We start from the raw sequence: 14434 nt of genomic DNA, 5'->3' as shown, positions 1-14434 counted from the left end.
TAGTCAGTAATGCAAAATTTGAGTGCAGCTCTTCATATGCCACCTGAAACCACTGGCTGCTAGCCACCCCCTGGGATTTCCTGTGGCACCGTTTCCGGTTGTCCATTTCTGCGCTCTCGCCCTGGCAGGTGGTGTTTCGTTTCGCTACTATAGCGGCCAACACACCTGCCACTTGCCGTAAAACGCCACCTGTCAGGTGGCGTGTTACGCTGACGACAACTACGATGCGGATTGCAGGAATGGGCACCTAAGAGCTGTGCTCTAAAAGCAAGCAAAACAAGCAAAAAAAACGTCAGGATAGGCAAGTTTGCAAGGCTTGACCCCAGAGCAGCAACATCAGTGCTGCCTGGTTTATGCTTGACATACTCCGTACACTTTGTGCTACTATGAACACAAGAAACAATGCAGCCAATGCATAATCCACTCATTCTTTGTTCCTTGGTCACCGTGGTGACTTAGTGGTGATGGTGCTTGGCTGCTGACCCTGCTCCACCGCTGCTCCAGTATAGGCGGGGCAGAGAATGCCGTGTGGCACACAGTGTCGCGATTTGATGGACGATGCTTTGCGCTCCCCGCAGGTGCACGGTTTTCGAATGGCACGTGAAATGGCACAAATTTGTTAAGCCACAGTGGCAAGGGCAATAGCATTATCGAAATTTAGAAAATTGGCAGAGGCTTAGCTCGGCTATGCTAGGAGATACGTAGCGAAAGCGGAGGCAAGTGCAACGATGAGGCAAGCGGTGTGACGTCATACCAAACAGCAGCAGTGCCTCAGCGGCGAGGCATGCGGTGTGACGTCATGCCAGATGGCACGGCGAGTGCGCGGTGTCCGCCAGCTGCGGCGGTTGCTAGGCAATGGCTCAAGGTCGGTCTCTGTGCCTCCTCGGAGCACCGCCGCAATGAAATCGCAAGTTTGTGGCCAACGTAGCTTTCACTACAAAAATTAACTGATACAGTCATTACCAACGGCTGGCTACAAGTGTCTAATTTCTCTCAAATTTAAGCCTCTAAAAGTTAAATATTAGAACTGAAACAATCACTTTACTAGTCAACATGATTCACCTGTTTTTGATGTCTGCCAACACCGGTATTACTACGCCACAAAAAGCTTCTTTTTTTTTTCAGGGGGGAGGGGGGGTTAACGTCTTAAAGAGACTAAGGCTATGAGGGACGCTGTATTGGAGGGCTCCAGGCAATACCGACCACCTTGGGTTCTTCAATATGCACCGACTGACACTGCAAAGTACACGGGCCTCTAGAATTTCACCTCCATCGAAATGTAACCGCCGTGGCCGGGATTGAACCCGTGTCTTTCTGGTCAGCAGCTGAGCACCACAACCACTCAGCCACCGCGGCGGCCACTAACAGAGCTTCTCTTCACCTCAAAAGGCCTTTTTTTAAAAAAGTAGTGGCGGGCTTCCCTGAAACACCTGGTATGAGCAACATGAAATATCTCCCTATTTTCTGCAGAGGCAACAACAAGAGCACTGTACTGAAGTAATATAGTATACTAACAAACCTACTTGGACACAGCAAAAGCAAACGCTATGTGTTGCATTGGTAGAACGAATACAAAATGTTCAAGTCATAGGATGGCACAATTTTATTTGCCTGCTGGTCACATTTGTAAAGCCAGTGACCAGGCTGCAGGAACAATGGTACACATATGATACAAAACACTACATTAGAGAGTGCTGCTCCATAATTATCGCTTTGTGAACTGCTTCTCGATGACCAAATCAGAAGCCCTGTAAAGCTTCCCGATGACCACCTGCAGCAGCAAAGACCAGCTGTTACGATCTATGCTTCCTTCCAGCATGGTATGCTATACACCCCGAGAAAATGGAATGACACAAAACTTTTTGTCGCACAGGATGGCACATCTGTGTCATGTTAGAGTTTTTTGTTTTTTTTTTCAACACAGTGGTTTATAATGTTCTTTAGTACAATACTGCAAATGATTTACACTTTTGCTAGCAGTACTGAAGTCAATTCTCATTCTGAAACAGTGCTCTCACATAGACTGCAAAGTAAAGCTCACTTGCTGCTCACGAACACTGGAAAATAATAGACAGTTTTAGCTGTGCGTCCGCAAGGGCTTAGCGTACGCAAGGAGCTTGCGGGGACCGTAGTGCGCATGCGCAGAACGCAAGCGCGAGCCCTGCGTCTTGCGTACGTATGCAAGCCAGCGGACTTTGCGTTGAGTTGCTTGCGTGGCTTGCGTGGTTAGCGTTGGCAACATGGTGGCGCCCTGCACACCCGCTTCGGACCAAATACTGCATCGCCGCTGCATTTTTCGACGCAATAGCTCGCTCTAAACGGTTGTATTCACTTTTATTTTGTGCATTCTCACTCCTCCGTAACGATATATGTGACAAAAAGTCATCGTTTTTTAGATAAATTCAAGAATTTCTTGATGTTAAGCCTATCTACGGCGTACACTGTCGTCATAGCAACGACCTCCGGTAAAGTACTTCTCCAACTTTGCGCTAGAATTCATATTTTCATTTGATTCAATTGATTTACATCAAAAAGAAACAAAGCCTTCGAATGCAAACACCACTGCCATTAATAAAAGAGGAAAAAGTTTCCTCAGCACACAGTTCAGGAGCTTTGACTTGCTGTCGCTAGATGGCGCCACTATATCCTACGCTTCCCGGGCGCTACACTAGCCACTCCCAACTAAAACTGTCGTTGCCAGGACGGGTGGCACTGCGCGTAAGGTGCGCACGTAGCGTACGCACAGCTAAAACTGTCTAGTAATAATAATAATGCCCTGGGCCTAGTTGTTACAACACATAATCTTGTAAAACCAATGCATTAAAAAAAAAACTGCTGTGCACCATCAGTGGGAAGTATTTCAAACTTCAGGGCCATGTAACTATAACTCAGGTGGAAAACAAAACTTTTTTTCAGGATTCTGGACCTGCTTTACGATAGCCACCACTGCAATCACTGTTGCTTTTGCCATCCCAAATTGCAACCATAAATGCAATTCTGTAAATTACTTTTCCTTAGCAAAGTATCACACAAAGTGTTCAGATATTCATATTCTCACTGGCTACAAGATATTTTATGTAACTAGGGGTTGGACTTTTTGGTTTAAACTAAAAAAAAAAAAAGTATACCAAATTCATTTTCAAAATTTGGTTATAACCGGAAAAGGTTAGTATCCTTGACATGCACGCCACAGCTAGCTGGCTCAAAAGTAGAAACTACACTCGGTCAAAAAAGGAAATTAACAAAGTGCAGAAGTGAGAGGTGTGGTGAGACTGCGTACCGTTGAACATAGCACAGTTGAGTGTTTTCAGGGATTGTTCTACCACCTTACATGTTTTTGTAGACGGGGCAGTTTGTTGCCCACCATGTCTGCTAGTGTAGCACCGTTCACTGTCATCATCCGCTTTTGGAAGCTACTTGGTTAAAGGAGTATAGACACCTCACTCTGGGGTGCATGTTTTCTTCTTTTTAATTATGCATAATGCATTATTACACACAAATTACCACGTGGTATTCTCCTACGACTAAATGATTTATAGTCGAATTTCTTTCCCATGCTCTTTCGGTTTCAGTTTCAACAGCCGAACGATGACTGAGATGTCAAAATGTGCTTATAGGTCACTTGAGACATGACAAAAGTGTGATAAAATCGTTGCTCCATCGTTTTAATTCACTACAATGCTAAAGCCAGCCTGCCTCAACAGCTGGAATGGCAACGAATGTAGAAGCAGCGATTATAGTGCAGTTTTTAAATGCCTCACTTGACCAATAAACACACTTGGACGTCACAATCACTGCTGAGCTGTTGAAACTGAAACTGAAACAGCATGACAGAAAGATTCGATTATAAATTATTTAGCGGTCATAGGCAAGTATGACATGGTGATTCATGCATGGTAGTGTCTCCCGCATCATCGTAGAGAAGAAAACATGCTATCAAAATTGGATGTCTACACTCCTTTAAGCACTTTTCTCCAGTGCTTGTAAGGGTGCTCGAAACCATGCATAAGCACCATGAAAAAATGTCATGTTCTGGCTACTATGATGGCTGAGCGGCAGTTCCATCGCTGTTGCCAACATGTACACCACTTGATGCCCTGACCTCTCTCTAAGTCTACTGCAACAACCCAGCGATATTATATGACAACCCACCTTTTAGAAATCAACTTCCATCTGCATCTTTGCCTAACAGTTCAATCACTTACCTTTTGTTAATTTTTATATTGGCAGCAGCATTTCCTTTGCAGACACAACTATAAGTGCTTTATAAGTAATTGACAACCATTTGTGTGTTAATTACTGGTAAATCAATGCTCACACTGACAACAAAGCCAATATAAACTCTAAGTAACTTTTCACTGCACAGGAATACTACATTATATCACTGAAGAAAAAGAAAGGTCACCGATTGGTAGGAGACATTTGCCGAAAAAAAAAACAAAAAACAACTGCATTTTGAAATAAACACCGAGAAAAGACCACTGCATTTAAAAAAATAAAAACCGAAAAGCCCAACCTCTGAATATAAACTTGTTACTCCTGCCACTTCCAGCAGTAATGCAACAAATACTGATAAGCCATAGGTACAATAAAGATTTAAGTGTCAAAAGCACTGTGCAGCATGCAACAACACATCTGCCTCATGTAAAGAATAGTCAGCAATTTAACAAATTCTGTATTTGTTAGCAAGTGGCAATGTAACAAATTCTACACATGTTTAGACCACTACTATAACAAATTCCACATTTGTTAGCGAATTTGTTACATTGTAACAAATTCTACACATATGTTTAGACCACTACCACATTCAACAGCACCATATAGCCCCTATGATATGATGCACACGTAACATGTAAAAAACCACCGGTGCTCTTTGTTTTTTTCTTGCCTCTGACAAGCTCCTCGCTAAGAATGCTGGTACTAACGCTAGTTTACAGGCAGAGCCAGAATAATAGAGGGCGCCAAAACAACGACTGAAGTGTACCAAGCCAGCGTTACCTGGCAATAATGGCTCATGGGCACTTTGCACACACCGGCATATGTCGTTTAGGGCAGTCTCCATTTTCAAGTGACCTCCCAAGTTACTAGCTTTAGCACTGATGCAGCATAGTTCAGAAAAACACAGCCAAGTGAGTGCTTCGCTACTTTCTGTAAAGAGCTGCTGGCACTGTTACATCTCAAGTTACATTCAGCACTGCATTCTCTCCCTGTGAGAAGGCAACACCTGGCAGTGTTTTTCAAAGTGCTGCACGACTGAAGAAGCTGATAATACAAGCATTAAAGTGAAAACAAGAGCTACAGTGCTTGGTGTGCATGCACACAAACGCTACCAGCATACAAGCTAAAATTTAGCTTGCCAGAAAAAGTAACGCTCGGCTATTCAAGCACCTACCCCATCATGGGCCAGTGTAAGCTAATGCAGGGTAACAAGACTGTGTTGTACACTGTGCAGGGATACAAAAGGGCATACAAAAACTTCACAAAAAGCACAAATCCAAAGACCTAGGTTTCAGACTCCTCAGAAATGTAAATGTCACTTGTATATTTTTGGGCTCCCCACTATTGCTAAGAAGATTGTTGACCTTGATGAGAAGTTCTACATTTGAGATGTTCCACTCCTAGACACACAATGGAGTCTGCCCAATTGTTCCCTCACCGCTAACACCTTCGATTCAGGTTCGCATATTAAAATGAACTGATGGAACTGACATGTTTCTCGAGATTGCAGAGTACCACTGTTTCATTACTACCTATTACCGACACTGAATGTGAAAGCATAAACATCATAAAGTTGTACTGCTGAAACACTATGATGAACCCGATGATGTGTACCATTTGGCAAGTGCACTACGGCCCCAAGCCTCAATGTGTTCACTGCCCAAAATTAAAACTGACTGCAAGGATGCTGCTGCATTTCAAGTCTAAAAATGTGCACAGGTCAGCTGAAGTAAACTAAAGTTGAACACAAGCAAAGATAAGCGAGTGTTGTAGCCCTGTGGGATAAGGCATCCCTTGGCCAATAACTTCCTATATTTGCCTACTGAGCAACAGCTCAACCACCCAACACTCATCAGTAATTGCGGACAGTAAACAGAATATGAACTACAGGTATTTGCATGCCTGAATGATAGGGCACTCTTGATCGCAGTGTCAAAAATATTGGCATGTTTTAATCATGTAAGCCAAAATGAAGTTCGAGAACTTTTTGATCAAAAGAAAAAAAAAAGTTATGAAGACAATTAAGTCACCATTAAGAGTGGAATTAGATATCATTAGATTTCACATTTGCCACAGCTTCTGTTGCAGCTGTGTGTGTTTGTGTCAGTTTCTTTGCAAATAATGGTCCATCAGCTACCACATTCAGACTGCTAGCTGCAATAGCAGATATCCCCTATGCTGTGATGGTGCCTGCATTTGCATATGTCACATTTTTTTTCTAGTTTTATGAAGTCATGTAACCTTGTGATGTTATTGGGGTCACATGACCTTGTGACATCATACCTCTCTAGGCCAAACAGCAAATTTCGTGACACCAGATGGCCCCAGGTTGCTCCTGACGTGGACTCTAATGCTATCTACAAACTAGGTTGCTCAAAACCAGGTGGGCTGGTTGTGATGACAGTCACTCGTTTCTCCCAATCAATCATTTAACTGCCACCTGCCACTATGGGCAGGTTGTGCCCACCCATCACAAGGTGGCCTTGTGTGCCCATCACAAGGTCGTGTGCCCTCTCTTGACCAATCAGCAAATTTCGTGACATAAGAGAGCAGATTTTGCTATTGACGTGAACTCATTAATGCTGTAAGATGTAGCATAGATTCTTTGTTATTGCTCATTCTGCAGTTTACTTCATGAAAGCCACACTGCTTATTCGGGATTGTTTAAAAATCATTAACCGCTTGTTGACCAGACTGCATCTGACAACTCTTGTAAGTACTGAGAAAATGGACCATTTTCATACCTGCCGCTTGATTATTTCCAAGTTCTTTAATCCATCATCCAGAAGTTCGTTGATTTCGTCTTTATCTTGAACTGTTTTATGCTCCTTGAAAGCATCTCTCACACGCCTCAATGCATACGACCTGCACAACATAGTCATAAAACGCTTCAACAAAAACAGGCATGACTAACTGCAAAATAACACAAGTGAATGGTACAACGCATGAGATTCAGGAACTGAACACAATTTTTGAAGAATTCGAGCTGTGCCTACAAGTGTATAAATGTGTTTCAAGCAAGAGAAACGGCTGCCAATACAAACATTTCAAGGTTACAAAAGCTTGGCTAGGTGGCAAAGGGAAAGAAAGTTTTCCCGTACCCACAAGCTGTGAGCACCGCGGTGTGTTTTTTGTATGAAGCCTACTCTGTTCCAAACGATCACAGCATGCCTACGCATACTACTCTGCTGTAGCCCGTAAAAAAATAAAAATAAAATAATAATAAGCCATCCCAGTGCAGAAAGCACAGGTGGTGGCAGGAGAGCCACTTTGTTTTGAGGTAGCGACGACGCGCGACGAAAAATGTTTTAGGAACATCACGTACGCCGTAAATAATAAAGAAATCTGATGAGAAATGAATGCGAGATATAGTACTTCGGAAGCCGCAAAGCAAATTCGAAAGTCCCGCTGCGGTGTAAAATCTGCATGCGAATTTTTGACGAGCCGCGCAACGGCCCTGCTAGTCCGTTCAGCGCTTTAATCCCAGCCCGTCACGGTAGAAAATTAAATTATAAAGCACTGAATGTGAAACAAACTGCTAAATGCAAAACACTTCTCAAGAAAGCTACATGCGAGAACGACGCGCATTTCAGTATCAAGATGTGACGCAACACTGCGGAAGCCGCTGCGCCGTGCTAGTTTTCACTCTACACACAAAATTAGCTGACTTACATTTTCTCCGCGTGAGCTGCTTAAACCGAGGTAGGTCTCACCTGTAAATGTAGCTCTTGAACTGTCCAGATTCACGCATCAACTCCTTGTAAAGCCTCAAAACTTCACGACGGGAAGCTGCCATTTTTTTTTAAAGCGCACAGCTGAGCGAGCATGCATGTGCGCACACAAGATGGCACGCATCGAAACTGTTTTCTCATTAACAATGGCAACGTTTTACGCTTTATTTACGGCTTAAAGTAACTTAGCAAGTATAAAAACTGGATAAATTATCTGCCAAAACATTTTGAGACGAAATGCGGGCAGTTTGCGGATACTTTCGTGCAGTATGTCTTGCTTTTGTGAGTATGCATCCAGTATCTTTCAAGCTCTTAAAATTTTAAAACCAAACTGCTGGGCTCATAAAAGTAAACGTTTCGTTATATATGAAACAGTTAAACATTTTTTGCAAGTACTGAACATTTTAGCCTCAGCACATTTCTACCAAGTTTCGACTTATGATCGCTATCACTATCAATGTTTTAGTTTCGGTAGTGTCGATAGAGAGCACGTTTACTCCACTTGCGGCTGCTACAGCATTGCTGGTTCGAAGACCATGCGTGTTGGGAGTGAATCTTGCCTTCGAAAGTTGTTCTCATTTGTGTGTTCTCGTCCCAGTGTAAACGCACTTTACTCGACCGCAAGTGTAGTTGAGGGCCCGAGTCATTTCTGTAAGGATCAGGTGGTCATAGACGGCAAGCAGTACGTGCCGAGTGACCAATGCAACCTCACTTCGCGCATTTTGGAGCACACCACTCGAAAGCTACACCTGAAAGAATGCCATCCCTTACATTTGGTGAAAAGGAGAATAAGCGATTTCTTCGCAGAAAAGTACACTAACCGCAGAGGAAATCCTTCGTTTTCTGTCTATGATCGCCTCAGCCCCGTGGTGACACTGGAACAGAATTTTGACAGCTTGTTGGTCCCAGCTTCGCACCCGTCGCGGTGCAAAAGTGACAGCTACTACATCAACGACGAACTGATGCTACGGGCGCACACGTCAGCTCACCAGCGGGATCTGGTAAAAGCGGGCCTCGACGCATTTTTGGTCGCCGGAGATGTCTATCGGAGAGACGAGATTGACAGACACCACTACCCTGTCTTCCATCAAATAGAAGGCGTCCGACTGTTTTCAGCGGATGAAGTGAGTGTTTCCAGACAACTTGCTACCAAATTTAGTCCAGAGGGCTGTGTTGGACGGCAGCCCAAAGTTAGCGCTTACGCGGAACATGCTGAAAAACATCATGTGCTCACAAAATGTTGAGTAGAACGACAGTATGAGGTTTCTTTTCTTACTGTTTTGTGTTTGTTATGCTTGCATGAGTGCATATTCAAGAGTGTACTCCTTTAACCAATGTAACCCCTGCCTCATGAACGGGGTATGTGATAAACGTGACGATTTTGGTGCTTGATATACCACAACCAAGGACAAGTCACGACTTGCCCTTTAAAAGGACAAGTTGTGATGCGCAGCATTGATAACTCGTGATGGACCGTACATTCTTTGCAAATGCGAATGTCATTACATTGGAAAGCAAGAACATGTCCGTTTTTATACTGGAAAGAAGCTAGATTTTCAACTATTTCACTGCTTCATGTTAATATCAAATACTTTTTTAAGATTCGAAACACACATGTTTGGTTCCGAACGATAGCTATATCAGAATTAATCCGGAGCCCTCCCCCTATGGTGTCCCTTATAGCCCATGTGTCGCTTCAGGACGTTAAGTTCCACTTTTCACAATTAATTCAGTAGTAGTGTTTATATGGAGGTTTAACGTCACAAAGCGACTCAGGCTATGAGGGATGCCATAGTGAAGGGCTCCGGAAATTTCGACCACCTGGGGTTCTTTAGTGTGCACTGACATTGCACAGTACATGGGCCTTAGGAATTTCGCCTCCATCGAAATTCGACAACCATGGCCGGTGTTGAACCAGCGTCTTTCGGGTCAGCAGTCGAGCACCATAAGCACTGAGCCACCACGGCGGCTAGTAGCAATATTTGTCATCTATGGGTGTAAATGAGATGCAACTCTTTAACACTGTTTTTCAGCTGTTCCCCGGAAGCAATCGTGGTCTGTCTCTGTTTGAGAGCGGCAACCGGGAGGTTGACAAGCAGGGTCTGCATACTCGAGAGGCTGCCAAACTTTTGGAGCACAGTCTCAAGACCTGTCTGCAGGGGCTTGCCCAGCAGTTACTTGGCCCTGGTAAGTTATGGCTGATTGCTTTTCACTTTGTAAAGTGACTAATTCAGCTGCTTTTATTTGTTCTTGGTAGTCTTAAAAATACAGCATTTATTTTAGTTGAAACTCAAGAAGGAAAGTGCCTTGTCTCGCATATGCATACCTTGTGATGCAAAGTGTGAAATAGCACAAGGAATAATGTGTCAATTGGTGAAACCATGCAAGCTTGGCACCTGGCTGGAGCTAATGGCAGTGACAGTGTGCCAGGTTTTTCTTGTCTGTGGGCGAAGTGTGCAGTGGAGAAAAAATTACAAAAAATCAAAATCTGAGCATTGCTGCTGGGCTTTTAGCCACATAGATATACAAGGCATGTTGTACAAGCACTGAATGATTCAAAACTGCACTGCACCATTTATACATACCACACAACCCTGTTATGTAGTACATTTAGCATCATGTGTTGTCTGAGCCAGTGCAGGCATCATAGCAGCCAAATAACACCGCCTTCTAAATCATCAATTAAATCTGATGAGCCGTTTTTGCAATCTGCTGTGTCCTCTAGAAGTTGATATTGTAATAAATAGGCATTGTCCTCGATACGCTGCATTGTTGGTAACACTGCTTTATCTAAAAGCAGAGACAATGACTGCGACTTTTTATCTTAAGTCAGCCTGTTTCGAGTCATGTAACCATGTAGTACATTCCTGCAGTATTGCATTCTAAATTTGCAGCAGCCAGGGTCAGATTTTATTTTTTGCTTTTGCACGCAGAAGCAATGTTTTACCTGTGAACTGTGCTGGTGGAAATTTCCTTACTTGCAAGAGATACAGCTCCTAGTTGCTGCAAACACTTGCTCACTCCTCATTCTGTTTTGAGAGGACAAAATTTCAAGAAAGGAAATTACTTCCAGTCACCCAAGATATTTTTTTTTTTATGTATTTCTCATTAAGCTGCATAAAATGACTTTAGTATCGTAACATTCACAAAAGTTCTCATGTTGGCTATTACCTTTATGTGCTGTATTGTTTTCATAAGACTTTTCCTTTCAAGACTGCTGAGGCCCTTAACAGTGGAATTATTCTTGGTAATAAAATATATTTTAATATGTGATAGTTACGTGTGCAGGAAAACCATTAAAAAGGCATCTTTTTATTGAGGAAATTGTACTGGTCCGTTTCTTGCAAGACAGAAAAGCCAGGTTTCTGCTTCATATCACAGCATAACCTGTGGCCACATCCCGCCTATTGTAATGTCACCAGAGACTTAAAAGTAAATAAACAAATTAATACTTTGTTCCTTCTTTGTATTTTGTATGCTGGAAGGAGGATGAACTTGTAGCTGAAAGAATTTAGTTTCTTTTGTTAATCAGGATCTGACTATTATTTATTAGAGCCTTTTCTGATTTTTATTCTTTTCTCTCTTGTGGATAGGAACTGAGATTCGTTGGGTGCCAACATATTTCCCTTTCACTCACCCTTCTTGGGAGCTGGAGGCTAAGTTTCAAGGGGAATGGTTGGAGCTTCTAGGCTGTGGTATCATGGAACAAGAGATCCTCTTCAATGGTAAATCTGCTTTCCTTGAGCCTATTTTCTTGTATAAAAGTGGTTAACTTGCCTGTTGTTGTGGTTTGTTGTCCATAACTGTAGCCAGTTTCGAACTTTGATGAAAGTTAGGTATGAGCTTATTAGGGGATTATCCATTTCTGTGCAAGTCATTGCTGACCTGTATATATGAGATGCTCAAAATGCATAATTGTACATATATAGAATAGCACAACAGCACATTGGTAGTCCTAGGTGGAATACTGCTTGGGGTTTAGAGCCTGGCCTAGGCATGTTTCCTTGTGCTTGGGCCCGGCTCAGACCTGAAAAATTATCTCTGTGTTCTGCCCAGCCCGCCAAACTTGGCTTGAGGCCCGACCCCCAGCAACAGTGCAAGTGTCCTATTGCTCACTATGTATGCATACGCTGGTTTTTTTGTTGCTTCTGTTATACCACTGCAAAGCTCCACTAGACCTCTTTCATCGCGCAATGTGGCTGAGCATGCGTGCATTCCAGGTTGTTTGGACTCTGCCTTTACTGGTTGCTTTACATAAAGTCATTGTACAGATGTCAAATTAGCGATCTCACTTCTTTTGATTCAACAGCAAGAAAAAAAAAACCTGTAACCAATTTTTACTGTCCTGGTTCTCCCTCCCTTTTTTCTTTTTCCCATAATTTTTTGGACGGCAGGCTCTAATTCTCCCACATAGGAACCAGACAACCAGCAGACATCAAACTAAGAAGAAGCAGGCAGTAGCTACTTTTTGTCTGCCAAAAATCACTGCCCCTCTTTTGTCTTTGGTGCTAGTTTTGTTGCTAGAATTTCCAAAGTGTTCTTGACCTGGCAATGAAGCACCAGAGACCTGAAACAGGCCCATCCTTTGTGAAGGCCCAAACCTGTCTTAGGCATATAGCTTCTTGCCCAAGACCAGTGAGGTCCATTCCCGGCCCTCAGTGCAGTTTCTCACCTGATTCAGGCTTTCGGTTAAGCCCAGGCCAGTGTGTGTCCCGAGGCGTTAAAATTTTACTGTGGTAAATGGAAAATGTGCAGTAATGGCTGTAGTTGTGTTTAGTTATTTTCAACATGCTTATAAAGGAGGAGGTGCACTTTAGTGATTATAGGAGATGTTTCCCTGCTTGTAAACCAGGCAGGCTGCTCCAGATGAGGATGAAAAAAGGTGAAATGAAACTCACGCATGCAAAACACTCGTGTTAACACACAGAAGTTAACATATAAGTGTGTAATAAAAGCCTTGTTAAAAGGACACAACCTAGGGATTTTATTTGTGTTCCCCTGTTTTGCTGTGTCTAAAAAAAAAAAACAATGACAGTCAATTTGCATAGTTAGGCCAAATGTGAATTAGGTGCGCTAGCACTATGTGGCCATTGTTTTGCATTGCTTATCATGGTTGTGCTTTGTTCTTCATGATATTCCTACATGATGAAAGTGGTATATCAAGTGTATTTTGTGTGTTGTGTGTGTTTGCATGGCATGGATGAAGCACAGTAGATATATGGCAAAATGTTTATTACAGTCGTTCTATGCATGCGTATCAGTCACAGCTTTGTAGAGAATCGTGCGTTGTCGGCATTGTCGTCGTTGGCGGCGGTGGTGTTATGAGCGGAAAAGCAGGTGTAGGTCATGTGATATTTGGACATCATCGCAACCTGTGCCACTGTGGCAGGTGGCAAACATCTTTTCACCGGAGGACGAGAATGACGAACAGCTTCTTTTGTGAATGTGGGGTTGAGTGCTAGCGCACAAAAAAATGCAAAATATAAAGTGGCTAATGGCTTCTTATTGGATGAATTTTTTCTTGCACATAGCTGGTGTCGAGCACAAGGTCGGCTGGGCTTTTGGCATTGGCCTGGAGCGGCTTGCCATGGCACTATACAGTATCCCTGACATTCGTGCGTTCTGGAGTACTGATCCAGCTTTGCTTAGCCAGTTTGAGCACAATGACCCCTACCGACCAGTCATCTTTCGGGTGAGTCACATTGATCTAGCTTGGCATGGTGCTGCCCATGTGTAGCTATGTGTCATCATAGTCATGCTAGTTATCTTTTGTACTATAGAAATTTTTATTTTTATTATGTATTATTTATGCTGCATCAGTTTCTTGAGGTTTTTAATTATATTCTCCGTTCATTTAATGTTGCAAGCCAAATTTTTGCATGTTATTCTTGCAAATGTTTGTGTAGAGTACCGTATTATTACTACTGTGTTACATTTCCTGCTACAATACCTTTTCATCCTGCTTGCTGAGGAGGTGTGACAGGGCACGTTTATGCTATTTTGGAATTACAGGCACTGAGTAACCAGCCCCCCTGCTTGGCAGACATGTCTTTCTGGGTGCCCCCTGAGTTTGCACCTAATGACTTCTTTGACCTCGTTCGCTCGTGTGGTGGTGACCTGGTGGAACGAGTGGAACTCCGAGATACTTTCATCCATCCGAAGACACAGAGGACCAGTTACTGCTATCGGTTAGTGTACCGACATATGGAACGGGCCCTTGTTCAAGAGGAAGCCAATGTCATCCACAGACAGATTGGGGCCAAGGCTGAGGAACTGCTAGGTGTTGAACTGCGCATCAAGTGAACTAATGGCAGTGCCTTTTTGCAGTGGTCCTTGGACACTATCCCAGTGTATATGCAATACGGGTGTACAAAGGGTGAAAATTTGTCCATAGCGTAGTGGTGTTATCAGGTTGCCTTACGCTGCTGACATGGCCAGCTGCTGATGTTTGTTTTTTATGTTAAAAATAAAGAAGGTGGTATATT

At 43.1% G+C, this 14434-nt stretch overlaps 2 protein-coding genes across 3 annotated transcripts in view; one reads left to right on the top strand and one right to left on the bottom strand.

Annotated features, from left to right (window-relative positions):
* bcn92 (LYR motif-containing protein bcn92) overlaps positions 1–8090 on the bottom strand; it is a 35796-nt gene extending 27706 nt beyond the window's left edge. Inside the window, exons 1-3 of one of the 2 annotated variants that reach the window (XM_089581421.1) lie at positions 7932–8089; positions 6963–7083; positions 1589–1771 (exon numbers count right to left, since the gene is read on the bottom strand). In XM_089581421.1, the coding sequence (XP_089437547.1) occupies positions 1706–1771; positions 6963–7083; positions 7932–8014 (270 nt within the window). In that variant the 5' untranslated portion in view covers positions 8015–8089 and the 3' untranslated portion in view covers positions 1589–1705. Of the gene's footprint in view, positions 1–1588; positions 1772–6962; positions 7084–7931 lie in introns of those variants that run through there. The other variant, XM_089581422.1, reaches the window with a different exon arrangement.
* A 325-nt stretch (positions 8091–8415) lies between these two features.
* On the top strand, positions 8416–14434 carry PheRS-m (Phenylalanyl-tRNA synthetase, mitochondrial). The gene is made up of 5 exons (XM_089581415.1): positions 8416–9073; positions 9983–10136; positions 11543–11674; positions 13481–13641; positions 13962–14434. Exons 1-5 carry the CDS (start codon positions 8486–8488, stop codon positions 14250–14252), a joined length of 1326 nt encoding a protein of 441 aa, XP_089437541.1. The 5' UTR covers positions 8416–8485; the 3' UTR covers positions 14253–14434.

Source organism: Amblyomma mixtum, chromosome 3 (genome assembly GCF_055824585.1).
Source record: "Amblyomma mixtum isolate Tamu chromosome 3, ASM5582458v1, whole genome shotgun sequence".
Classification (NCBI taxonomy): domain Eukaryota; kingdom Metazoa; phylum Arthropoda; class Arachnida; order Ixodida; family Ixodidae; genus Amblyomma; species Amblyomma mixtum.
The sequence above is the reverse complement of the archived record's forward strand: the minus strand, read 5'-3'. Positions and strand labels throughout refer to the sequence as shown.